Here is a 26863-nt window from a genome sequence, read left to right as displayed (position 1 = left end):
CAGTGCCTGCCTTCTCACAGCCAGAACTCCTGAGTACTCTTCATTCCAGATCCTCCTTATTCTGAAGGCACCCCTCCCCAAAGCCATTCCCAGCTCTTTCCCTGGAGCATCCTTACTTCCAGTCTCCCCCCATACCCTTCCCTTCATGTCTCATTTGTCATTTCACCTGTCTCTTCCCAAGCTTCCTTACCACATGTGTCTGAACCACCTTCCCAGAAACTCTCTTTCTGCCTTCTTCTTCCTAGGGAGCAATTCTGCCCTCTCCTCTTCACTGCTGACATAATTCCCCCTATAAATAATGCTTATGACTTTCCTAAAAGGAGCAGAGGAAGAAGCCAACAAGTCTTTGAGACTTGTGTGGGCCCGAGGGGTAACGCTCTCCTTCCTCCTGCCCAGATAGATTCTTCCGAAGTCTTAGGGCTGGGAAATGTACTACAGGGTGGGTGGAGAGAGCCTGGAGCAGGAAGGAGGTATTGAAAACATGCCCAATGAGGAAAGACGCTTGAGCTGGTTTGAGTATTCTGGTCACAGAGCATGTAAAATCCCATTATGGTTTTACTATGGTAAGTTTAATACACTGAACCCTTGATTGCTCCTGTTGCCCCTGCCAGGCCTCTCTGAAATTCACAGCAACAGGTTTTCAATCTCTTAGCAATTCTCAGCTCACAGGAATAGCCTGTCTGCTCTGGAGCAGGGATAAGAAACATGCTGTAGCTCCCAGACCTGCATAGAGGACAGAGGCTTTCTTTTTCTCCTTCTTCCCGCTCTTCAAAGACCCCATGGCTTTGCTAAGGGCTACCAGAGCCCCGTGGTTTCACCTGCAACTCTGGGTGTCGGCTGCTCAGGTCAACAAGCCTGGCTCTGGAAGGGGAAAGCTGCCCCTTTATAACTGTGTATCTGGGCGGTATCCCACAGCTGGAGGGTTTTTCAGAAGCTCGTTGATCTGTGGGCTGTGCAAGTGCAGGGATTTGACGTGAAAATGGTAGCCTTACTTTCTCCTAATCAGACTGAATGACATGGGATCTTTTAGCAGCATGCTGAACACTTCCTATCACTTTCTGAGTTCTTGATTCTCCTCAGGATACATGATACATCTGCCTCATTAATGAATTTGGGAAACAAATGAGGAGTTATCATGGAAGAGTCTGCAGCAAAGCTGGGAATCACAGAAGTGTCTCTGGGAAAGTTTGGAAGAGTCTCCATCTTGCCTTGTGGCAAAATAAACCAAAAGAAAAACATGTTTTCTGTGTGTGATTGTGAAAGACTAAGCAGAGCTGCATGTGGTGTACATATGTTTTGGTCTGGTGCTGGGGAACACAGGAGAAGACATGAGAGTAAGAACATGCTTTACAGCTGGAGTAGAGGTGTCTGATGAAAGGAGTGTGTGAAAATGATGCAAACTCTCATCATTTTGCCCTGAGAATCGTGATATTTAATATTTTCCTTAAATCCCCAGCACATGGAGTCAGGGTGATCAAATGAGAATTTCAATTCTCATACCAAATATGAAAAGGAAGGAAGCTAGCAAGCTTCTTTCTCTTCTCCAGAGCAACAAAATAGCCTCAAACTATGACCAGGCAAGGGTCCTTTGGACATACAAATAAAATCTTGTGGTTATAAACTTAGGTCTTGTGTTTGGGGAGGTTGGTGATATTTTTTCTGGCTTGGACAAGATGAGATGTGGCCAAATGCTATATGGGTATGAGAAGGTACTGTAGTGGAAAAGGAACACATGTGTATGTACATGTATTCACAGAATGGTTTGGGTTGGAAGGGACCTTTAAAGATCAACTAGTCCAAACCCGCTGTCATGGGCAGGGACATCTTTCACTAGATCAGGTTGCTCGAAGCCCCACCCAACCTGGCACTGAACAACTCCTGGATAGGGCATTCACAGTTTATGTGGGCAACCTCTGCCAGGGCCTCACCACCCTCAGAGTGAATAATTTCTTCCTTATATCTAACCTAAATCTATCCTCTTTCTATTTGAAACCATTGTCCCCTGGCCTGTTGCTACAGGCTCTGGAAATAAGTCTTTCTCCATCATTCACATAAGTCACTTTTATATATCAAAAGGACCCAATAAAGCCTCCCTGAAGCTTTCAGTTCTCTGAGCTGAACCATCCCAACTCTCTCAGACTTTCATCATAGGAAAGGTGTTCTATTCCTCTGACCATTTTCATGGCCTTCTCTGTACCCACTCTAACAGGTCCATGTCCTTGTATTAAGGACTCCAGGACTGTACACAGTACTCCAGGTGGGTTCTCATGAGAGCAGAGGGGCAAAATCACCTCCCTCAACATGCTGGTCACACTTCTTTTTATGCAGCCAAGGATACAACCGTCTTTCTGAGCTTCAAGTCCAGCTCACATTCAACTTTTGACCCACCGGTGTCCCCATGTCTTTCTCTGCAGTGCAGCTCTCAATCCATTCACAGCCCAGTCTGTACTGATATTGGGGATTGCCCTGACTCAGGCTTAAGACCTTGAACTTTGCCTTGTTGAACTTTTTGATATTCAAGGTCCCTTTGGATGGCATTCATTCCCACCAGTGTGTCAACTGTACCACTACGCTTGGTGTAATCTGCAAACTTTCTAAGTATACTCAATCCTACTATCTATGTCATAATGGAGATACTAAATATTTGTACAAACTCTTGAGGGACATCACTTGTTACTGTTTTTCTGCCGTTATTTGACTACCCATTGCCTACACATACCAATGTGTTGCCTACTATTATGTGAATTTTAACTGCCTGAGAGTAAGGACATCACTGCATAGGCACCGAGCCATGTGAGGTGAAACCGTGCATGCCTGGAATTCAGGGTCAGCTGGCATTTTCAGGAACCTCTGAGAGCACTTCTTCCCCACAGCACGTGGCTCTGAGCTGCTTGCTCCCCCTGCCCCTACTCACTGCCTCCCTTGAAGTCCCTCTAGCCTCTTTGTGTATGAAGCACACTTGCTTCTGTCGAATGCCCTCTGGAGAGCAGGCCAAGCAGCACATTAGCTCTTGGATATTGAAATCACAGCTCCAGAACAGCTGGTGGGGAAAGTCAAAGGCTGCAGCAACTAAAATCAAGCTCTGAGGTACAGAGCCCTTGTACACTGTGATAATGATTTCAAGCTTGCCAACACTTCCTTCTCTTCCCTCCCCTGATACATTTCTGGTTATTATGGATCTACTATCAGCTCTGACTTTTGTATTTTCTCAGTTCTGTATCGACTGAAGGCCAAGCACAATCACATGAAAGGAAGGGGGTATCTGTACTACAGATTTGGAGGATCTTCTCTCATCCTTCCACCAAAAGCCACAGGATCCTTTCCATGAAGAAAGCAAAAATATACAGACATGTCCCTATCCCTTTCCTTCTGCTGAGGGCTGGTCCTGGAATCCCTGCTGGAATTTGGGGTGGTTTTACCAGGCAGAAGGCAGCAGGCAACAAGAAAATCACTATTATATGTGTGTCTCCCTTCTCAGGGAAGGCTGTGTATCTTTTTCATTTAGGTAATAACAGGCTTTTGGCAGTGCCTCCAGCACAAACCCAAGCTGCAGGTGAGCAGCAGGAGCTGAAGAATTTGCCTTTCCACTGATAATAGGAGGTTTTCCCCAGAGCTCTGCCCAAGGTAGACTGAGTCTGTGCAGGGAGCAGGAGGGCAGGAAAGGCAGCATCCCTCATCAGGACAAAAGGCAGAGGGGGCATCTGTTGAAGGTGACAGGACTGTCAAGTTTATAGAGAGGACTGAGCAAAGCACAGGGGGCACAAGGCACTGTCAGAAAGAGAAGCCAGAGGCAGAGGTGATGTGAAAGGATTAGAGCAGGGGGAAAGTAAAGGGGAAGAATGGGGAATTCTGAAAAGGAGCATAAATTTGGACAAAGTTGAGAAGCATCAAATTTCTGATGATGCAAGTCCCTAAAGCGGTATTTCTAGAGGAAATAAAATACTAGATTTTTTGCAGAATTTATGCTGTGTTGGAGGAAAGGTCAATTACAAGCTCCAAGAAATTCCTGACTGTTACATGAATTTTCAAACAGTTACAGTAGTTTATATTTTTCCCTTTTATTTTCTCTCCCATGTTGCAAGAGAAGATAAATGAGACACACACACAAAATAAAAGAACAAGCTGAAACTCAGTCATGGGTTAAGTTTGTTAATGCATCAGACTATTTCAAGGTGTCTGTCCTCAACCTGTCAATTTTAAAACTCATAATTCGCCCCAAAAAGTATCTAATACAATTTTCCATGTGCACATTGCATATGTGCCTCCCATATACAGCAGGATGGTTATACCTTTTGGGTTTTTTGCCCCAGTGGGAGATCTGTGAACCTCAAAGGAGGCTCTGGTCTACCTGTGAATGTGATTCCAATCAGATGAGGCTTCACTGTCACTCAGAAGCTTGCTGACTAGAAATAAATATTCATAGAACTGATTAGATGTTAATTGCACAAATCACCACCTCTTCAGGCAACTCCAGAAACCTTGCTGCTACCCACCATAGTTAAAGAGGCAGCAGGAAATGTCTTTTCTATATTTCCTTTAAGGTCAACCTAATACCTCAGAGGGAAGCAGGGACTGTTAAGTGCCTCACTTTGCAATGTCCCTTAAAGTAGATACCACAGTCCTTCCCCAAATTTTGCCCCACATGAAGGGCTGTGTTCCCCCTAGCGTAGCCCCACTGGGCAGGAGCTCTATAGTCTCTGCAGACCTCACTGCAGTCTGTCCTGCCTCCCTCTCCCTACATACTGTTTGGTGTCCAAGGACTGCCCTTCCTTGCTTCTCTGCGACCTCCGGTCTTCCCTTATGGATAGTTTTGCCAGGGTCCTTCTGCAAGGAGAGGGCAAGGAGAGTTATTGTCCTGGGATGCATGTGGACTCTGTGTACCCATGTATGTACAGATATGCTTGGACATGTCTGTCTATCGGTGTGCAGGACACAGCACACACATACACATCTATGCCTGTGTTTGTACTCACATGCAGAAAGGAACACGTAACCTCCCTTATTCAGCAAGGTAGAGGAGCAAAGACTTGCTGTGCTAGCAGGTCATACAGTCCTCTCCCTGCACATGTTGTGTTCTTGAGGGCCCAGATGTGATGGCCACTTTACACCATCTCCACTCTCTCCCTGAAGTGTTGGATTGACATATCTAGGGACAATACCCTTCAACCCCACAGAAAGAGGAGAGCTGTTGTGACATGAAGTGCCCCTTGGTGGTGTGAAACAGTGGCTGTGGTAAAGGTTGCTGGCTGTTCAAGGATGTCATACCTTACTTATTCCTGATATTTGTGCCATCCATGCTCTGGAGCTGAGGTGAAAGCCCAGTTGTTGTCACAGCAAGTCTTTTACCATCAACTGCCCACATAAGACCCAGACTCCTTGACCCTTCCCAACTATTTCCTTGTAGTCCCCTCTGTCCCACTGTGCACAGCCTCCTTGCAGTTAGCCTGATAGTACCAGCCTTTGGGAGCAAACTTATGTCTGTATACAGGCTCATATACAGAGAAATGTGATAACCTGGGACAGTCCACATTCATCTTCATCGCAGGGAGGCAGCGGGATTGGAAATGGCGTGGCAAGATTAGACAGCTGCATGCTCCTGTCGCAGATACTTACAGCAGAGCCTCTGCAGATGTGACAGCAGTGACACTCCAAGAAACCCTGGTTAGGTCTCAACCCAATCTGCCTGGGCTTCCTCCAGCCCCGCAGGCTGGCCCTCTGTCAGGCTGAAGACACAAGCAAGCCAGAAGAAGGAGCAGCAAAGAGGTCGTGGTGCCTCTGAGAGCCATTCTGCCCTCTAGCTTTGTGCCCTGGACTTTCTGGTGAAATGCATATATACAAAGAAGGTTTAAGAGGGAGGAGATACTGCAATGGGTCTCCCACCTTCAGAGTGTTGGACCCACAAATCTGACTGCAGCATTCAAGCCAGATCAAATACAGTGGGGCTGTTCTTCTTTCCATACAAATGATTGATTCCAGATGATATGAAGACTGGCTCCCACTCCTATGAGGAACTTGTAATAGCTTTTTGTTTCTTCAGGTTTATGGTAAACCTGTCAACCCCTCTCCGTGCCAATCCCTGCAGTGCTGTGGTTGGACTGAGGTATGGGGCTCACATGACATATCAAAGAGGTAGTTAGAGAGCTATCAGGCCCTCTCCATATAACCCCATTTAGCTAGCAGAAAAGAGTTCCTTGATTTTCCCTTTGTGACGAATGCTGTGTGACACACAGCACTGAGCAGTTTCAGGCCTTCCAGGAATGGACAGTATCTCAAATGGGTGCTCCCACCACACCACTGAACACCGCTGCTGGTCAATTCCCTTGCAGAGTCTTGCCTTACCACAGGCATCCATTTGCTCATGAGCTCCCATCACCAAGGGCATTCACCCTCTGGACACAGGCAGGTTCAACTCATGCCTTTTCATCAGCTCTGAATCAATAATTCAGTTCAGTTTGTCTCCATTTGTACACGCTCTTCCCCTCCACCTCCCAGAGATTTTCTCTAGCCTTTGATAGATACCTAAGCAATACTAAATGAGACTGCTGGCTCTCCTCACAGCTGCTCCATCTCTGTCACTGCAAACGATTTCTAGAAAGCCTTTTTAAAATGTATTAGGCTTCCAAAAAGGAGCTGATAAACAGGGGACAGGAGGAAGGGAAGAAGCAGGGAGGAGGCAGGATGCAGTGATGTCGTCTGTTCCACGCATCTGCAGTATACTCCTCCCAATCCTTTTAGGAAAGTAGATGGACATTTATTATGAAAATGAATTACTGGGTCTGCACAGGAGTCCTTAGGCAGACAGGGAATAAGTGTCAGTCTTCTGCGTGTATGTCTGTGTGAGTCACATACACTGCCTATGATGAGAAAGAAGAACACATTTATCAGAAAGCAATCTGTCAGGTTTAGTACCTGAAGGGCTCTGTGTGTGCCTGTGTGTATGCATTCATATGTGTGGTGTTGCAGCTGCTCTCAGCAAAGTGGATTTGTGCTGGTGACCGGCAACACATTGCTTGGTGGTACCATTCTAGTTGCACAATCATTCCCATCACAAATTTGTAAGGGTTGCAAGCATGGCTGTCAAAGTACATGGATGAGTGGATGGTCAAGTTTTATAGACCTGTTCTGAGATACCCTGGCTAATACAAACACCTTGGTATTCAGCAGGCATGAGGTCAGGAATACTACTTGGAGAGTGCACATGTTGTGTTGCTGGTGGGCGACATCAGGTACCATTGTGTTCATGGCACTGAGGAGATTGGGGCATGGTATAGAAAGGGATCTGGAAATGAATTTGCTATGCTGGAACCAAGGAAAGGCAATAGACCCTCAAAGTTACTATAGCTCTCCCTACCTCAACCTCTAGGAGAAAAAAAACCCATCTCCTCCTGACTCTTGTGGTTAGTTTGATGGATGGAAATCACAAAATTGCCTGTCCCTGCGCATTGTTTTGCCTCTCACAACTTGTGCTTCCCACTCTGTCCCCTCTAGGAATAATTCTGCTCTGTAGTGCATGGGTATCAGAGGGAAGAAGGGAGGGTAGAGGGCACAGGCAGCCTGAAGAGAATTATAAGGATTTGGGGTAAGGAGGGACTGGGAAGGTCTTGGAAAGACCTTGCTATCCTTGCTATCGTAGGAATGATCCAGGTAAACTAGGGAGGATTTAGCCTGGACTCCCTCACACAAGAGCAGATTGTGGTAGATGAGAGACTCCAGGCTACATTGTGGTTGCTTTTGTCATAGAAAGGATGAGCCTGAGAGGCACTACGACAGACATTTCTCACCCAAATCCTGGGTTCTGGGGCATCTCTCAGCAACCAAGTGCATATTTATATTTTTCTTGTATATATTGGAGATGTTGCCAAGATAAGGGGCAAATTCTGACTTCTCCTCTCACCTCTGGACATAACCCTGCCTCCCTGCATTAAACCCAAAGCAAGAGCAAATGTGCGTGTGAGCACACGGGCTCTAGAGCAGTGGGCAGAAAATTCACTCCCTATCACATCAGTAACAGAGTCAACACAGGAGACATTTGCAGGCACGAGCAGAAGAAAACCTTCACGTTCCTTCTCCAGAGTGAGCGCGTGCTTCAACTCCCAGATACACTCCCTGCCTCTTGAAATTAATTCAACATTCCAATGGCTTAGGCAAAAACAGCCAGAATGAATAATCAGGATGTGCTTGCCCTGCTGAATATTACCTGGTAGACAGAGCCCTCTGCAGGAACTAAAAAGGCAAGAGACAGGGACAGCACCAGTGTTTACTAGAAGAGATCTGAAAGGTAACAGATGAAACAGCAATAGCTTATCAAGTCCTTTAACCCTGCAGGTGTAATTACCTCTTATGAGTCTTTGGTATTTGCTTCTGTGCTGCTCACAGCTCGCAGTATTACAGCTCCACGCACCTTTTCTTCTGTACCCTTAACTCCTCCCTCCCACTCCGCCTAACAGCTGCCTGCTTGTGCCATGCGTTCAGTCCGCCTGCATTTTGGGTGCAGTGCAGAGCTGCGGTGGTACTCAGGATGCTCTGCTAGGCACCGGATCATGACACTTTTATCTTACATCCTCTGCCTTTATCACTAGAACTATCATGTTACCCTGAGTTTTAAGCTTGTTTCAATTACTTTTATTTCTTTCTTTACACAAGAGACAAAAAAAACCCAGACTCCAGATGAAACCAAATGTGTGAAGATGGGAATGCCTCTGTGTATGAGCATCTGTCTGTGTGTAGTTTGTATGTATCTCGAATTTTTCATACCTTCTGTCTGCAGGTCTTTCTGTCACAAAGCCCAGGCGTCTGGGGTGGTACAAGGAAGCAAACTTTGCTGGGGAGCCATCAGCCAGGAGGAGAAGTAGTGTTTGGGTTTCTTCCATAAGGAGACCTGTGGTGGTCCCTGAACTTCAAAACAGAGAGATAGAAGACCCAGAGCTGCTTCCCTGGTCCCACAACCTCTCTACACTCAATTACTCCTTATCTCCTCATCCAACACCTTTAACTTTATAAAATCTATGACTCGGCTACAGAGCAGTGACTTTCCATGGTTACAGCCCTAATGGCTATAGGGAGAGGTAGAGAGGACTCTCTTCTTAGAAGAGGGGGTTTTATTTTCCCTTGGCCTCTGACTTCAAAGTAAGGTCTTAAATATCAGTGGCTCCTTCTCCACAACCACTACACATCTATACGTGGCTGCTCCTAGAGCATATATATGGTTCATCACAGAAAAATATACAGGCCTGGTTTGATGGTGGGAAGGGCTAGAGATATTATGGAGGCATTCTTTTCTCCCCTCAGATTTCTGTCCTACGTGTCTGGGGCTACGTGGGAGAATCCAAAGTCTAGTTGCTGTTGAGCCTTTATGTTCAGACTTGCCCCCAGTTCTGACAGTCCTCAGTGGATTGCACCCTGCACCTCTACCTTCAGTTTGGAAAGGAAAGAAGCAAATCTGGCAAGTTGTCCTGTCAGTCATCTTCCTGCCAAGTGGGAGGCAGAGAGAACCGGTGCTCCCAAATTTCTTCACTGGAAAATTTCTTTCCCAGTGTGGGAAGGAAACTGTCCAACAACTGCATTTTCCTGCCACCAGTGACCATGTCAGGGCTCAGTTTTTGCTGGCAATTTTTTTCTTGCGTGCAGAGACCAGATCATAGAAAGGATCTTGTGTGATACTGGTCCTAGAAATAAGAGGAAATGAGAGCAAAAGTAAGAGATTTAATGCTGGAGAGCAGCACAAGCAACCTAACTGAACTTGCACTGAGAGACCATGCACCAAAATGCAGGACTGGAGATCTGCAGACCCACAGCAGAGAATTTAGCTGTGGCTAGAGATTCTACCACAGTTACTAGACTGCAAGCATTTATTTCTACCCCCCTTTTCAAGCTCTGGCAGCCAAATAAACTATGTGACTCACTGTCTCTGGGGCTGAACAAAGGCAAGTTCAGGCCTCCATTTCTAGTCTCCTTACCGTATTGCTTCAATCCACTCATCACGCTCTGCTGGTGTGGCTGCTGAGATCTTGTAGGACTGATGCTTGCCTTCAACTACCTTCCCATCCCCATCTGTTTTGCAGGCTTTGATCTTCTGCCCTTTGCAGTTGGGATTGAAGAGCTCAAAGCAGTTCTGTCAGAAGGGGAATAGAATGGACCAGTAGGGGAAGACAAGGTGGACCAAGGAAACTTGCCTTCAACCATGGGTGACAGGCTCAGCGAGCTTCCGAAGTGGAGGAGAGCATTCTGTCTCTGAAATGCAACAGAACCTTTCCTTCCTCACCCTAAGAATCCCCTACAAGTCAGACCTCCAGGCCACAGCTCTTAGATAAACAACGCCCTCCTGTGAAGGGCTGGACACTAAAGCAGGCTTTATGGAGAGATGAAGCATCGACAGTTACCAGAAAAAAAAACCTTCTGGGATCTGTCACTCTAGTCCACTCACGAAGATCTCTCCCCCTTATAAATAGATGCAACATCCTCTCTTCTGCCTGCCACTGCGCAGACAGAAGGCACTTCTCCCAGGATACACAGCCAAATGTGTCACTTCCTGGGCAAGTTTCCTAGCACCACAGCACTGTCTAGTCTACATGTGCTGTAACTTATTATGGAGAGTCAGCTGTGTGCACTCATCTCTGCCCCCTACACAAACACGTGCACACACACAATGCAGTCAGCCAAAGGATAGAATCATCTGTTCACACCAGATCCTCCCTGGTAAAATACAATCATATTTAGACACTGTCATGTTTAGATGGGACGACAAGGCAAGTTGGACTGGCACTTTCCCTCCTGAAGCATGGTAAGAACGGGGTGTGTGCACCCTCACTTCCCTCTGACAACCCAAGAGCCTGTGTTAGTAGGGTACCAAGCAATTGAGACTTACTGGCTTTTTGGGATCATCCACCTTCCGGACTGATAGGTTCTCCAAAGGGATAATGCCCAGAGGCTCTTTGTCCTGAAGGCAAGGAAACATGAATTAATACCTAAGGGTGCTCCCCATATCTATGCAACTGTTTACAGACTCTCTGATTTCCCTGATGTGTGCCTTTGTGGAGGTGACAAGGGCAGTGCATGCCTGGGGTGACCATCTCCATTTATACAGCTGGGAGCTTAGTTAACAGGAGATCACAGCAATAGCTGCAGCATCCAGGGTCTCTCCCCACCAAGACCAGGAGTAAGAAAACAACACAGGAGAGGAGGAAGGCCTGAGTTCAGTCTGGGAGCACAGGGTTGAAAGAAAGAAAGGGTTGCCCTCTGCTCCTCCCTGGCCCCCCAGAGGCTCATAACCACCCAGGACACCCAGCTGAGAGTTAAGCCTTTACCGTGGTATATTCAAAGTAGTACAGGCAGTTGTCGGTCAGAATGAACCAACGGCGTTTCCAGGTTTTCACACGTCCTCCTAAAGGCAGTAAGGTTCAAAAGCAATTAATCACACACTCTGCCATCCTTCCCGCCCTTCCCAAGCTCTAGACACGCACACACAGGCACACCCTCCCAGTTCTTCCTATAGATCAGCCTGAAGGAGGCACTTATGATGCTCACCGCTGATGTGATGCTGTATGATGGATATGCATCACACAATTTTGCATTGATAGGGCTGGGAATGGGGAGGGGTGAGGGATATCTTTTTTTGTCCCTTTTTAAGCGGTCGAGAGCCTGCAGGAGTTGGCTGGGAAGAGAGAGCAGGCGACAGGTTCCAACAGCAGGTGTCAGCCTCACCCCACCACAGCAGAGAGGACAGAGGACACCGAAGATACTGGAGGGTTCTAGGGGGAGATTTGTGGTGAGAGGCAGGCAGACACGAGATTCAGAGGAGCTAGGGGAATACTTCTCCTTACCTAGTTTCAGGAGCCAGCCCTCACGGTTAGGGTTGAAGAAAGTATGTGTGAGATCGTTCCCATCATCCTCTGGTATGGAGAATGGCTCGTTCTTGATGCTCACAAACAGATTCTGCCGTGGAGTGTTGGTGGAGGAGGGAGAAAGAAAGACAGATTTCTAACAAAGCTTGTAGACAACCGTACCATGTCCATCTAGTTTATCGCTCTGTTTCCATGAAGGAGAGAGTGGTCAGTGAGCATTGGAAGGTGCAATAGCCCTCAGTTTGCACCTCACAGGCTCTCATAAGGGATCACCAGCTCTTTCTGCATCCTGTGTAAAAAAAAAAGAAGATCCAGTCTGGAAAGTCACAGGCACAAAAGAGTGCACCCGTATCAAGAGAGGCTGCAGTGACCAAAGCCAGCATGTCACACAAGTGCTGCTGTGGGTAGAACTAAGGCAGCAGAGGGCGATAAGGCAGAGACTGCAGCCTCATTTAGGGCCTGGGTTGGTGGTGCCAAACACTGTGCTGACAACTTGTATGTAGAGACCAGCACACACCTCTACATGACAACAGGGAGGCACATTTCATAGGACCAAGGCTTTTGCACTGAGGGCACAAAGGGTGACATACGTAACAGCAGACAGGGAGGTAGGCTACTAGCTTTCAAGGGATACAAAAATGCTGTTCACATCACTGGATTTGCCATCATTTATTACGCAAGTCCCAAACCAAGGAAAAAAAAAAGGGAAACTACAGGCTCCTGCAACTTCCCTCAAACTGCCTGAAAGAAATTACATACTGGAGAAAAAAATTAAGCCTTTACCCTGAGGGGATGTTGTTCAGAAAACCAGTGTGGGATGTAGGTAGCTCTTTGACATAAGAGAGAAGTTATTTTCCCCAGGTTGGCTGGGTGAATTTGGGCACATGCAGGCAGGCTGCTCACCTCTACTTTGCTTCTTAGGGCAAATCTTATGCCTCACACGGGCCTTTGGGAATATCATAGCTCCAGCTTTGCTAGTGAACGTGACCCCATCTCTATTTGTCCTTCTCTGCATCTTCATCTACTGGGATCAGAGGCATCATGGACCTGCTGAGAGCTTTACAGAAGCCAAAAGAGACTCTGGCATTCATTTGGGCTTTGTTGGTTCTACTCACTCAAAGATATGTCCTAGTCTAAGAGAGGTCAGACACTGGGGTCCTGACTAATGTGTAACTGGACACAGCTGAGACATTAGGAATGAACAAGGGAAAGAGATTTCCAATTTGGGTCACAGTGACATTGTCACACACACACAGACATGAGAAACAGACAGTACCCTAAGTGACTAGGACTCTTAAAGCTGTCCAGAAGAGTAAGGTGCCCAGTTAATTTCCACAGAGGTGGGTGCCCCATTCACACAGCCTCATACCTGCACAACACACAACCTCATACCTGCACAACACACAAGCATTAGCAGCTTATGTCTTCCTCTCTCACACAGTTACAGTATCTGTTGCTCTCTCACATGGACAAAATCAAAAGCATAATGTTTCTTAAACCAGTACTGCTACTCCCTGAATGTCTCCAGCCCCAAATCTCTTGCTCCGCATCCTCACCAGCAGGCATATGTACAGTCCCTCTCCAAAGCAGTTTCCATGTTTCCTAGTTTTGCTTTTGTACATATGCCTTCTTTCCTCAGACTTGTACAGCAGAAGGTCAGTAGGCCTGTATTACGCCGAGACCAGTGGACCTTTGTTTCCCAGTGGACAGCAATACAGAGAGAAAAGAGAGACTAATGTGAAAATAGGAGGTGTTCTTACCTTTAAGAGCTCTTCTGGAAGGTCCTCTCCATTGTCAATGCCTCTGTTGATAGATACAAACCTTTCAAAGGGAGGTTTGTCTTTCACATTCGGGTTGTGCAGGCTGGTGTTAAGCATGATGATAGAGAAGGAGAGTATATAACAGGTATCTGGCAATGAGAAAGGAAACCAGGATGGCTGGCACTTGTCTTAGAGGGCAGATCAATCCACACCCTAACTGGTGGCTTGGTTTTCAGTCACTAGAGAATAGCCTCACCCTCTCTGCTGTGGGAGGAAAAAGGAGATGTCCCCTCTGCTAGGAGTAAGAGGGACAGGCAGGTCTAGTGGAGAGTTGACCTGTGATGCAGGTGATTCCATCCCCTCAGGGCAATGGGGCAAGCTGGGTAGATCTGATCTAACAGTGGCTCTGCTAGCAGGAAAGTTTCTACAGATCAATGCCATCCTTGCTGGGATGACATATACCTCATGTGAAACTAGGAGCACTTGTCAACTCTATTGCCCATGGGAATGGACTGGTGCACTGCAGAAAAGGAGGACTGAAGGCCCTCAGCCTATTGAAAAGCATCACAGGAACTGGGTTGCCTCCTTCAGCTTAAGGGGAAACATCCATGTTTCCAAGTGATGTCCTCTGTTCTTTGTAAATGGAAAAGGAAGGCTCCTCTCTCTAGCAAGTGGATCTCAACTTTACAGGCCACCTTCTCCCCATAACTACCTGTGGACTGGAATACGCCTGGATTACACTTGCAGTACCAGTTGGCAAAGGCCTCCATCATCCGGTCAATCTTCTGTGCTTCCCCAGGCAGACGGAAGCTCCATAGGAACTGCCTGTCAGGACCAGCAAACCAGGGAGTTAGTCAGATTGGGTGCAAGGGGTATTTATGTCTTCCCTCAACCCACAGGTAACCGTGAAAATAAAAGAAGTCATCCCATCACACTGGGAAGACAACGAAGTGCATGAATCAGGAGGTCTCCTCTTCTCTCTTGAAATTGCCTGAGCTCATCAACCTCAAATACACTAAAAGGAGGAAGCAGAACTAAGCATCCTGGAAAACATGGCTCCTTTCCCCTAATGAGTGCCTTGCAAGGCAACAGAGACCTCAAGAGAAAGAGTTTTGTGAGGAAGCTGACCTATAAGAAAGCAAGATGCCCTAAGACAGTCACTCTGTCACTGACGTAATGGGCACTGTGGACAGACAAGTTTCGTGGTGCAAAAAATTACTTGCCCCAACCCCCCAAGAACTGAAGCCATGATGGCCATTCTTGTTTTCCCCATCTTTCCCCATCTTGGCCAGTCCAGTCATAGGGCCATGAAAGAGTTTCCTCAGGAAAAGGTGTTAACACCTCACAGAGTAACAGTCTTGAAGACGACACATAGAGCAGGGCCTTGGGAAGAACCATTTCATCCCAGTACAGCTTCACAGCCTTCCTAGATCGTGAGACCCAGTGGCTGAGCAGGCTCCCTCTCCATCCCGTGCCCTGCGCACTCACTCACCTCAATGCCTGCACCAGGTTGAGGTTGGCAAACTGGTGACATGCCACAAAGGCTTGGAGGATCTGAACATTTGTAGGGTCCCTGGTAAAGTATAGGAGGAAAAGGTCAGAAAAGCGCTTTGAGACTGCTCAGTTTGGATGTCCCTTGTGTGATGACATGCACCTGGATTCATCCCAGCCTCCACTTCCACTCTGACTAATAAGAAGTCAAGATGTATGCTCTTGTCTGGGAAGACTGACTCCTCTATAGGAGGGAGGACAGGTAGCTCAGACAGACAGCCTTAGTAACACCCCAAAGGGCTCCCTCCCTGGGAGTGTACTGCCCACGCAGACCACTGCAATTTGAGGTATGTTCAATCTTGGCACCTGACTGAGGTTAAACAGAGGTCATGTAAAAAAGGAGCTGAGAAGAGAGGATATAGGCAGGACAGGTCCTTTTTATCCTGGATGACTGGTTGCTCACCAACCATCCTGGCTGCTCACCTCCCTCCCAGGTAATCCCCAATGGCTGTCTTGTTCAGGCCTTCACCCTTGTGAAGGAATTTGGCGATCTCCTGCAGGTCTGAGGACAATACCTTCTGCTCAATCAGGTACTGAATCCCCTGGGGAAAGAGAAGCAGCACAGTAAAGAGAGCTCTGCGAGCTGATAAGTAAGTAGGACCTCAAAGCTCTGATATCAGTCTTCCTTGGCTTTGACGATGTTGCTTCCTCTGTTACTCTTCAGCCCCTTATTGGGAAAACACAGATGTGTTCCCAACCTTATTCCATCCCTATTCATATACCATGGTGGGTCAGCCCCACTTCCATTTCATCCCTAGATTTGGATTAATATTATACTGAGATGGAAACGCAAGCAAACGAAAAAAAGGGCAATGTAAGTTAAAAATCCAAAAGGCAAGCAGAATTAAGGCAACATCAAAATAGTTCATTTTAACATTTTCAATAATAATATCTTAGCGCTCTTTTCCTAAATATAATTTTTTCTGAATTAACTTAAGTTAAAGAAAAATTATGTTTTAAAAAAGATGTAATAAAAAAATGTGTTCAGACAAAAACATGGTCTTGAGATAACTCAAAATTATTTTTTCCTGAATTCTCTTCCATGCCACAGAACAGAGAAGGCTGCGATCTTTACAGCTCCATCTTCCCTAGACAGTAAGAATGGAGTATATCTTTTGTGGAATATAGAGGGTCTGAGTTGGGCTGTGAGAAGAGTCAACACCCTGTTTTACAGGGAATTTCATGATTTTCAAAGTCACAGAAAGCTGAGATTTTGTTCAGATTCTTAGTAATTTCTAATAACACTGCAACTCTCCAGACCACATTGCAATTCTCGTAACACAAGACCATAAAGAAATGAAAATTGGTTTAGATCCATCAAAATGTTCTACTTCAACAGAATCAATTTACTTTGCCTTGTAGTATATAAGAAACTATTTCTAAAATGCCCCAAAGAAAAAGCAGTTTCAAAGCAAGAAATTTAAATGTTTGTGAGATTTTTCCACAATATTTTCCTTTCTTTTACCCCAGATGGAATTTTGGTAAGATAAATTTAATTGTTCAAAGCATTACAGGGATGAAGGAGCTCTGTTTTGCAGAACAAAATGTTTCTCCGTAAAGGTTTTGTTCATCTGGATTCCTAATGCTTACCTCCTCTAGTCTCAGGAATTTGCCCTGAGATCTTGGAGTAGGAACTCATTTAAAGTATCAGCACTGCATGGATCAAGTGTAACTTCGGCAAGTAAAGGCAAAGAAAGCTCCTTGCATTACAGCACCTGTCAGCCTTTTGTGTTGTAGCAAAAGGGAAGCAATTAGCAGAGATCTGCTTATTCAGAAGTTAAAACATTATAGACAGAGAGTATAACATTTTGATCAGGCTGATCAATGTTGAACTAACAAAGAAAACTGATTTGAGGCCAGAGCTCGTTCAGGTATTTCTGCATAGCACAGTACGATAAAGAGAGATGCCTCTGAGGTCTCAAACCAAGGTCAGCTAGAAAGACAAAATGAAACCTGCTCTCACGCAGGCTGTAAGGACTGGTATCACTGCTCTGAGATAGCTCCCACCGCAAGAGGGTTGTTCAGGGGACCGGCAAGCACTTCGGCTGTGGTGTGGACACTGAGGAAAAGGCATCTTGAGGGTCTCAGCAGGATAGAGGAAGAAACATAAAAAACTTGTCACTCAGACCAGTAGGCACCCAAGATGTTAGCTGTGGTGGTTAGCTAACAATGAGCAATCGTTCAATCGCAGTTTGTGGTTTTCCTTACTGAGCTCAAAAAAAATGGCTTACTAGTGAGAAGGAAGGAAGAGAAAACTGTCTTGCTCACATCTGCTATGCTTAAACATGATGATTTTAGTGCTTTCTGCAGAGGTCTGAAGGCTACAGAGTCTGCACCCCACTGGTCACAGTCCCAGGAAGTGGAAAACCTGGATTCACTCCACAATCCAATCAGTATTACCAAACAAAATCTACTTCCAAAATGGCAGAGGCAGCTGGTCCTCTTCTGTTCTAAATGAGCCAAGGAACCTGAAACACTCTCAAACATCTCACCTTCTGTTTACTTCATACTCCTCTGTCAAACTGTGGCAAATTCTTAGCCTATCACACGCAAGAAGAGCTGGGCTGAAGAAGATTTGGCTGTCTTGTCACACTGGCAGAGTTAAACCATCCTTCCTTTATTTCTCTTAGTTTTAGGTTGCATCTGATGAGATGGCCTATAGGTGTGTGGTGGGAGGAGGAAACACAGCTTGACCATATCAGAAGACCTTATTCAGGGGGAGGAAGGAGGATAGTGCTAACTGGAGCCTTAGTGAGTTAAGATACCTGCCCTGCTGTCCCATGCCATAGTTCATTTGTCATGGGTAGCTGGAAGTGGACCAGTAGCCAACAGAAGCTATTCTTCTCAGCTTTCTTCTCATAGATGGAATGAGAAAATCGTACCTTTGCAGGATCCATGTTGAATTTCTTCCGGCCCAGGGACAGAATTTTATCGCTCTGTGATAGTTTGCTGCAAAAATGAAGAAGAAGGAAAGTCAAACTTAGGATAAAGGGCCATGTTTCAAATCACTCACAAGGTAATTCATGTCTCAAGGACATGTGTCTGATTATCTGGTAATAAAGAGTAATCTCAAAGGAGAGAAGGGTATTCATGGCCTCATTTCTGTGTCCTCATTGTGATCTAAACCTCATTGGTGTTTTTATTTTCTCAAGATCATGAGACACATATTGTAAACAAAGGAACACCCATGTTGTCTCACTTGCCTGGTCTGCTCCCCAGGATTATTGCCTGCCTCTTGCCTCTCTGATTTTTGGAAGCACTCAATCTCTGCAAACACTTCAGCAATCTCTTCCTTCAGCTTCTGCAAAAGAAATATCAGGAGGATGAAGGCAACAGAGGGAAAATCATGAGACACATACAGACCACGTCTTTCTCCTTCCCTCACTCAAAGGAAAAGGACAGGTCAGATGATCATGACCAACCAAGGATTTCTATGAAAACGAGCACTGCTCTGGGGTGACATTGCTGGATTCTAGCTGAAGATAATGGGAGAGAGGGGTAGGAGGATGTTCTCATGTCTGTTGTCAATCAAGGCTGGAAAATCAAACTTAGCCAGTGCTGAGAGTTAGAGAACTCACCCCAGTGTTGATTTCAGTTCCTCAAACAATGTCAGATGTAAGACTTCTTCCACTGTGCCCATTTCCTTCTAGCTTTTACTTTGCATAGCCCAGCTATACATCCAGGAAAAGGGAAGCGGAACTAGTAACTGTGGGGTCAATATGAACCTCAAGTGGCCACATTGTGAAACAGAGTTTTTAATGTACCTATCACTGAATTACCAGTGAGCAGATACCTGTCTTTAGGTGGAGAGAGAAGAGAGGAGGATAAAAGCAGATTAATTACTGCCAAATTTAAAAAAATCAGTTGTAGAATTCAGTTTGCACATGACAGATCTGCTTGACTGGATATTCTGTGCTACCAAGGAAATGAAGATGTCTCCTTGTTTCCATCCTGCAGTTATGATTCCCCTCAGAGCCAGAGTGCATCACATCTTTCTTTTAGTAATCACCCAAATACCACCTCATGCAAACCACAACAGGGCTAGGGAAGAAGGGTTGTTTAATGATCTTGCTTCAATAAGGAGTGAGGATGTGGCCACAGTATGCACCCAGATAGAGAAACTGTGAAGTTCATCGATATTGCATGATTTAATAGAGCTTCTGGATTTCACTTTTGCTCTGATCTTCATTCTGCTGCGTTTCATCAATCTGCCAGACCTGGGAGTGCTTGTTACTTAGCCTTAGCTATTGCACAAATGTAATAAAGCTGTGATCTTAGCTTCTGAATTTCAAATGTTTATCAGTTTTGTTATTTTATTCACTGCTGTCTTTTGGCAGTGTAACAGGCAAGTCCAGATTGACCCTCTCTTCTCCTCCTTCTCCCCTCCTGTGTCTCCACCCACCAGACATACCTTCAAGTCTTTATGTTAAAGGATATTGCTAGATACTTTCTGAAGAAATCCACCTGGAAAAATATCTTTAGTTCTAGGTACCCTTTCACCTAAACTCACCCTGCTCTGTAGGAGAGTGCATACCTCATTGGTTAATGGCTTTGGGATTTAGAGTGTGCGTGTGTGCAGTCTAAAAGCTTTTCTCTGTCCAATGTAGATTAAAAATACAGTATTCCCCTTCAAATAACCTGCCTCCTACAGTGCCCCTTGTCTGTTCCGAAAACGGAGGAAATGAGAACCACACACAAGCAAACCACACACACATACATTTACAGCCTTTTTTGCAAGAACAGACAAGACGACATTCTGATTTTGTAGCAGAGATGGTGAGTCTGGAAGCCTTAGAAGTGACAGGTGATTTGGCTTAATTCTTTTCTCTACACGAGGAAATACTTCCCCAGGCATCTGGACACAGGTTGTAGGAAAATTAGTGCAAGTCTAATGATGCAGTGCAACAAGCTCTACCAAATGGGAACCCACACTCCATGGCAGTGGAGGAAGAACAGAACAGAACAGAAAGTATACAGCATCATGTGTGACTGTGATGCGGTATTACTGACTGATTTTGAGTCTGTCACTTTCAGACATTTTAGGAGCCAGTGGAGAAACATTTGGCACTGCAAAAAATAAAGAGGAAAGTGAAGTTCAACCATGGAAATATGTGTGGAAGGTCCTGCCATCTAAAGAATTTAGACAGGATCTAAAGGAAGATCCTGTCTCTAAAGAGAGAGGATCTCTCATGGAGGACTTGTTAAAAGTCCATTAAACAAACAAAAGTTTTGAAAAATACAGGGGGATGCAGCAGGTAACTAGGACTGATATGTCTTTAGTAGGTAATTAGTAATTAAAAATAATCATAAATGCGGAGCCAGATCTTTGCCAGTACAAGTTAGTCATACTTATTTCCTTAATCCTAAATATGCAGTCTCAGTTCATCGCTCCTAATGAACTGACCAGCCTTTCTCAAATATCTCATTAGGGCAGTTGATGTCTCCTGCAGCAGAGAGTACCAGAGGCTGGATGTACACCAGCACCAAATATGCCAGGGTAATTTGAAGGTCAGAATTCAAGGTGGATCATGACAGAGCAAACATTTCCTGTGCAGGAACACTTCTGCATGGCCTAGAATGTTATGTGAAGACACTCTTTTTTGAAGAGAGTTTGGAGAAGGCTGGGCAGACAGGAGAAACAGGATGGTCCTTACCTTAATGTCCTCCAAAAGCTCCTGTCTGTGCTGCCTGATTTTCTCTATTTCAGCCTCTTCAGTCTCACACAAGTCAGATGACCCTGGAAGAACAAAGAGATGCCTGCGAGACTAGAATTGGGGCCAACATTTCACAGCCCTCAACCTCACAGCACCTATCTGTCCTAGGGTCACGCAGCAGTATCTCCTGATTTCTGTGTTCCAGCATCTATATCCCCTGCTGCTGCAGCCACTGCACCTGAGCTTTGACCTGTAAAGTGTTCTGAGTCCAGAGCAAGCAGCACAGACCTACATACCCCTCCTAGCAGCCAACCACTGTGCTGGTAGCTCTCTGATGTAATCCTGCAGCAACCTACCCCACCTACTCAACCAATTGTTCTTGCTGTGAGCACAACGAAGAGGTCTCGCCAAATGCTCTCTGGTTGTCTTTGTGTCAGCCGTCTTTACATGCAAGACCCTTACCTCAGGAAAGCAGTGACCTAAATACTTCATCTACATCCAAACCTCTACATCCAAACCTCTCATGAAGAGCCACTGAATTCATGGATTGATCCACCACAGCTAGAGTTAGAAATGGCTTAAGAGAGAGAATCAAGGCTTTTAAAGTCTGAGGGCAGGATCTGGGGAGATTAAAGCCTTGCCAAAGAAGCAGCGTCTGTGGGAGGCTGTTGTTTTGTGGATTACAGAAATGTAAGTAGGCTTCCTTGTAATGTACAGGAAGCCAAACAGATAGCAGTGAAGCCAAGGAGACCACAAAATTTTTCATAAAAGACCTAGAAGCACTGGGGTGACAGAACTGATGCTAAATATAACCCAGGTGAAGCACAACCTCTTCAGCAAGGAGAAGGAGGAGGCTGCAGATGATAAAGCAGATGGTAAACCCCAAATTAAAAAAGAGGATCTTCATGCAAGTCTGAGAGCACTGGAGCTCCTGGGAGGTCACTGCAGATCTTGCAGTCAGGATCCTTGCTGCCGACGAACACTGAGAGACAAAGCTTCCCTGGCAAGCCAGTTTAGGTCACTGGATGTCCTGCTCCACTGTTTCATAAACTAAAATCCCCTGGGCCTCCTGTCTTCCTGGATAAAGGGGAAGTGGACCAGCTGCCTTGGAAATTCTTTTAATGTGGATCTCACATGCAAAACAACTGCTATAAATATGAGTGGGGAAAAAGGGGAAGGAACAAGCCAAGACAGACAAAAGGGAAAAGGGGACAAGGGAAGTCATCTCAGAGCCTATATGCTTCTTTCCTGTCATGACCACAAAAGCTCAGAGAGACTTACCTCCTTGATCCTGATCTTTCCCCCATCCTCCTGGCTGGTTTTGTTCCCATATGCTAAGTCTGTCCTATTACTTTTCTCAGGCTGCAGCCTCTCCCTGTCACTCCTCCCTCTGTTCTCAAGCATTGCATCTCCTGGGGAGAGGCTGCCACGCCTTTGGGAGGACAGCACAGGGCAAGGACCCAGCATGAAGCTAGAGCTGGGAAGGACACACTGCAAGCAGCCCCCCTTAAGAGCTGACTGAAAGCTAGAGCCAGTCAAGAGGACTGGCTGGCTGACTGCTAGACCCAGTTAAGAGAGGAGGAAAACCTGTGGCACCCAGCATTTCTCAATGGCCAAATCTGTCTATAAGGGAAAAAAAAAATCCAAACAAACAACCAAGAAAACAAGCTAACAAAAAGTAAACAAATGCAAAGAATTAACAACAACAACAAAAAACCATGCAGCAGCTTTGCTGCTTCTTAGGTGGGCTGCTGACTTCCTTTTGAATATCAGCCCTGCATCTGAGCAGTGCCTGGATCTTGTAACTTACTTCAAGTCTCCTACCTTTCTGGCATCTGCAGGAGGTAAGGCTAACCTCTCAGTTTCCTCAGCTTTATCTCCCTCACTCCTATGAGGTCTGGTAATTGTGGAATCACGGGGGTTGTTCCTTGACAAATTATCAGTAGGACCCTTTGTGCTGTATTTTCACAAAAGCACCATAGCAGGACATTCCTGAGGAACCGTCCCTTCCCCTACCTCATCAGCAAAGTCTGTGGTGTGGATGGTTGCTCTGCTTCAGTCATTCTGTGTCTGAAGCAACCTAAAGCAGCCTGAAGCAACCTAAGGCAGCCTGAAGCATCTCAAAGGGATGTGAGGCTCCCAGAGAACACCATCTCACCCACATGACCTCCACTGAGATGGTAAAAAACTCAGTCCCTTTTCCTCCTGAACATCTGAAAACCCGAACTCCCAAGTGATTTACCTGTCCAGTTTGTCAGAGTGAGAAAAGTGTGGAAAGGACTACGGGTGGGCAGAGTAGGGAAGAAAAAGCATATAAGTCATGGAGAAGGGGAGGAAATCAAGGGATCAAAAACCAGGAAAAGGGTGAAATAGTAAGGAAAAGAACAGATGGGTCAAACTTTCAGAGAAATTTAGATTAAGCTGCAGAGACGGTCCTTATATAGTTTCTTAAGTTTAATAAACAGCTTGAGTCCCTATGATTGCCTTGGAAAATAATTCTGGGGTCAGTGCCTGCACATTACTCTGCTTCCCAAACAGAATGCCTAATGCTCTTCTTAATTTTGAGGCCATTCGTCAATCTCATTGCACACATTGGGGTCTACAGTTAGGGGAAGTGAACCTAAAATGCATGTTTAGGGAACCATCCATAGAAATGCACAGAAGGCAGCAAGGGCAGCTGGGCAAGCAGCAGATGAGATAATGAGAGCAGGTGGCTTTGCCTTTCCTTCCTTCTCCACACCGAGAACAAGCCACGCCAGCAGGAGAGGATCACTTCAAGCAAAGCAGTGCCTGGCTCACTCTAGACACTTGCAGTGGCAAAGGGAATTCATCCCTGCACTGGGGAGGGGTGGGAACAGGGTGTTGAGGGATAGCTTCAGCCTCGTCAAAGTCCTCAGTACCAACAAGTTCCACTTCCCTCTAGGGCTAGGTCAGGACACAGATGAACCATAGCCCTGGTCAGGGTTCTCTGCACAGGGGGAAATTTCATAGTGCTGAAGAACACCCAGTGAACACACCCGCAGGTTTCAGGGGGATGCTGTCAGCCAGACCTACACTGAAATCTTCCAGTTCAGACACACAACACAAAAAAAATGGCTAACATTCTCTCCAAAGAGGACATGAAGTTGCTGCTTTGGATTTATTTTCAGGGAACAAATGATGAGAAGAAAGAACACCAGCATCACATTTGAGGGTCATAGACATACTCTTGAGTTTGTTTCCCCACTCTCAGGACAGATACAGATAAAAAAATCCTTCCAGTTATTCATAAACTGCCCAGGCTTGTATTTTTAGTCCTGTCCCTCAAAACAGAACACAGACTCCAATTCCAGTTGTGGTGACTTATACACTCAGCTTTGCCATCTGGAGGGCAGGTAAGAGTGACCCAAAAGTCTGCGTACTCATGTAACCAGCAGGGTACTGTGTTTGCTGGTCTCATTCCCCATTGCAAAGGGCTGTGCAGAGCTGTCCAGCTGCCAAATGAGCCTTTAATCCCAAGCAAAAGTATACAAGTAGGAAAGTAGCTTTTGGAATACAGAGACAAGTGGGAAGTGATTACCCAGGAGAGCTGGAAGAATGGGCTGCAGAAACAGCAGAAGGTTATGAAGAAAGATTGTATCTGTAGCACTGCTACAGACTTTCCACGCGCTACCCAACCACTGTGTAGTAGCAGAAGTTCATCTGGTCCATTTGCAAGGCAGTGAGTGTGGCTGCTAAAGGCTGTGGCCACCTCCACCCATAGCAACATACAAACAAAACAGCCTGATGGGCACCTTCTGCCTGGATGAGGCTGTCTGGTCGAAAAATTTTACCTGAAATTCCTTTTCTTCCTTGATATTGCTGCTGTGTCATCTCCAGAGCAGACCACCACCTATCCAGCCAGGTACCATGTTGGTACCAGGAAGACAACAGGAAGCCTTTGAGCTCCTTGGTTCCTTCCAGCTCAATCTGTCTCCCTCCTGCAGCTACTTCATAGGTCCCTCGCAGCTTGTGTCAGAAGAAATTCAACACGGACTTCACACAGGTTTAATTTGCACATTTCAGCTATGTGTGAAGAATTTGTGTTGTCTCCTGGTTCTCTTATGCCATGTGACAACGTATAGCATGGTTCTCACTCCACACATCTTAGCATATGAAAGCATGGTACAAGCCTGCTTTCCCGTGTCCCACACACCCAGGATTTGGTATACTGGCCCTGTGGCCTCACCCTGACAGTCACTAGAGAGTCCTGAAAAGAAACTGGAAGAGAATATTCATTGCAGGGAGAGCAGTCTCCCCACAGACATAGGTCTCAGCTGCATGCAGTTGGGGCAGATACGTATCTAACAGGACCATTTTGTCTCCAGATGGGAGTAACTCCAGGAAAAGGTGTATGTGCAGCTCCAGGCTTCAGGAAAATCATGTCACAACTGCCAAACTTGAAATGCATCCAGGGTTCTAAAGCTCACTGGAAACCTGCCTCTGGGTGCAGCCTTTGCTTCCAAGATAGAGCAGCATCACAAGCCCAACCTGTGAAGTAACAGGTTGGAACTGAGCAAAGACATTGGTCAGAACCAGCATATCTCTTCAGGCATTGCTTGTCCCCAGGCTCTGCTGTTAGCCAGAGCTGAGTAAAGCCACGTTGTCCTTGAGCAAGATCTCACTGTGCTACTGCAGTGTGTAACTTTTAAGACATAATTCACTCAGTAACACATAACTTGAGTGAATGAGTGTGTCAGACCACCAGTTGTGAAAGCCTCGGTTTCTGCAGAACGCACACCACAAAATAAGTATCAAAAACATGCAGAAGCTTTATTCAGAGTTGCTTTTAGGTGGTATGGGCTGGGTGATCTGAAGAGACCCACCTTCACCAACATGCATAGCCAGATGCTCGTGACAGCTCAGCTCCCATAGGTCCCAATTTCCCTAACAAGAAAGTCTGGTATGCAGTTTGAGTGTGCCCTTATCCTTGGCTACCTAACTAGGATCTAAAAAGAGCAGAACAGTTGTTGAAACTAGGCACTGATTTTTCCCTTTACTCTGTGTCCATGTCCTGTATGAAATATCCTGTGAGGACAGAATTGGAAGCAGCACAGCCATTGCAAGATGATCCTTTTTCTTCTGGGCTCTTGTTCAGCTTGTTCCTTTTCAGCTCTCCCTATCTGCTGCCTTTGCTCAGACACACACTCAGAGCTTCCTCACCCAGAAGTTAGAAATGTCTTGCCTGACAGTATGACTTTCCCTGCTGAATCCTAACCATTTTATCCACTACCTGCCAAAGTAAGAAATACAGCCTGAAATCCCTCTTGGTTCCTCAGATGTGGCTTATCTCCCCTCACCCACATCTGTCTTTTGAGATTAGTGCAACTAGTTTGAGATTAGATCGCTTGGAGTTGGCACAGCCCTAATACAGTCATTTATTTTTAACAAGGACATAAGCAAGAGATGACCCAGTAGGACAAGCCTTGCAACCATATTGCCCGGGATACCCAACTGCGTGAGAGGTTCTGCAAAGGCAAACCAGCTAGTGGATGCTGTAGAAAAACACAACTAAGGCGCTTGCAAGCCATGCCAGAGCTTCATGAAGAAAAGCCAAAGCTTACAGGTGGTCATGCCAAGTGTCACATATACTGCTGATACCCCTAAGTCAGTTCCCATCAACAGACACTCTCAGCACAGAGGCCATTCAAATCAATGGGAAAATTTCTCCCTATGTGGAAAGAGTTTGCTTACAGGAGAGCAAGTAAAAAGAAAACCATGCCTAATGCTTAAGGCGGACAAGCAATTAACTGCACCACCAGGGATCCTCCATCATCTCATGCCTACAGCCACCAGCCACAGCATCCATTCTAGCTGCTAGGATTTCATGGTGTGCCCTGCCCTGTCAAACCAAGTGCACAGCTCTCACAGAAAACAAGGCAAAAGATGGTCAGGGCTTACCAGTGGGACAAATATCCATCCTGAAGAGCACAATGTGTTTTCAACAAAAGTGTTGTTCCTCCTTGCCTTCTGCTTGTTCAAATGCTTCACAGAAATGAAACAACTTGGAGCCAGTGACCAAGATAGTAGCATCATTAGG

General features: G+C 45.9%; 1 protein-coding gene across 1 annotated transcript; it reads right to left on the bottom strand.

Moving 5' to 3' along the window:
• Positions 1-4114: 4114 nt before the first annotated feature.
• Positions 4115-26863, bottom strand: CYTH4 (cytohesin 4). Its single transcript, XM_009568395.2, has 13 exons — positions 26725-26863; positions 20806-20888; positions 18355-18452; positions 18034-18100; positions 15575-15693; positions 15093-15173; positions 14313-14425; positions 13601-13749; positions 11820-11931; positions 11304-11380; positions 10865-10936; positions 9957-10111; positions 4115-9665 (listed from the first exon to the last, which is right to left on the bottom strand). The coding sequence occupies exons 1-13, from the start codon at positions 26741-26743 to the stop codon at positions 9593-9595; spliced, it is 1218 nt and encodes a 405-aa protein (XP_009566690.2). The 5' UTR covers positions 26744-26863; the 3' UTR covers positions 4115-9592.

The sequence above is a fragment of the Cuculus canorus genome, chromosome 1 (genome assembly GCF_017976375.1).
Source record: "Cuculus canorus isolate bCucCan1 chromosome 1, bCucCan1.pri, whole genome shotgun sequence".
NCBI lineage: Eukaryota > Metazoa > Chordata > Aves > Cuculiformes > Cuculidae > Cuculus > Cuculus canorus.
This window is presented reverse-complemented; position numbering and strand designations above follow the sequence as displayed.

Bases quoted from the DNA above. Each gene is read 5' to 3' on its own strand.
- CYTH4 (XM_009568395.2), bottom strand. The intron at 10,937-11,303 runs GTAAAGGCTTAA...CCTTGCCTTCAG, and splicing joins ACTACTTTGAATATACCACG to GACAAAGAGCCTCTGGGCAT. The intron at 9,666-9,956 runs GTAAGGAGACTA...TCTTATTTCTAG, and splicing joins GAGTGGATTGAAGCAATACG to GACCAGTATCACACAAGATC.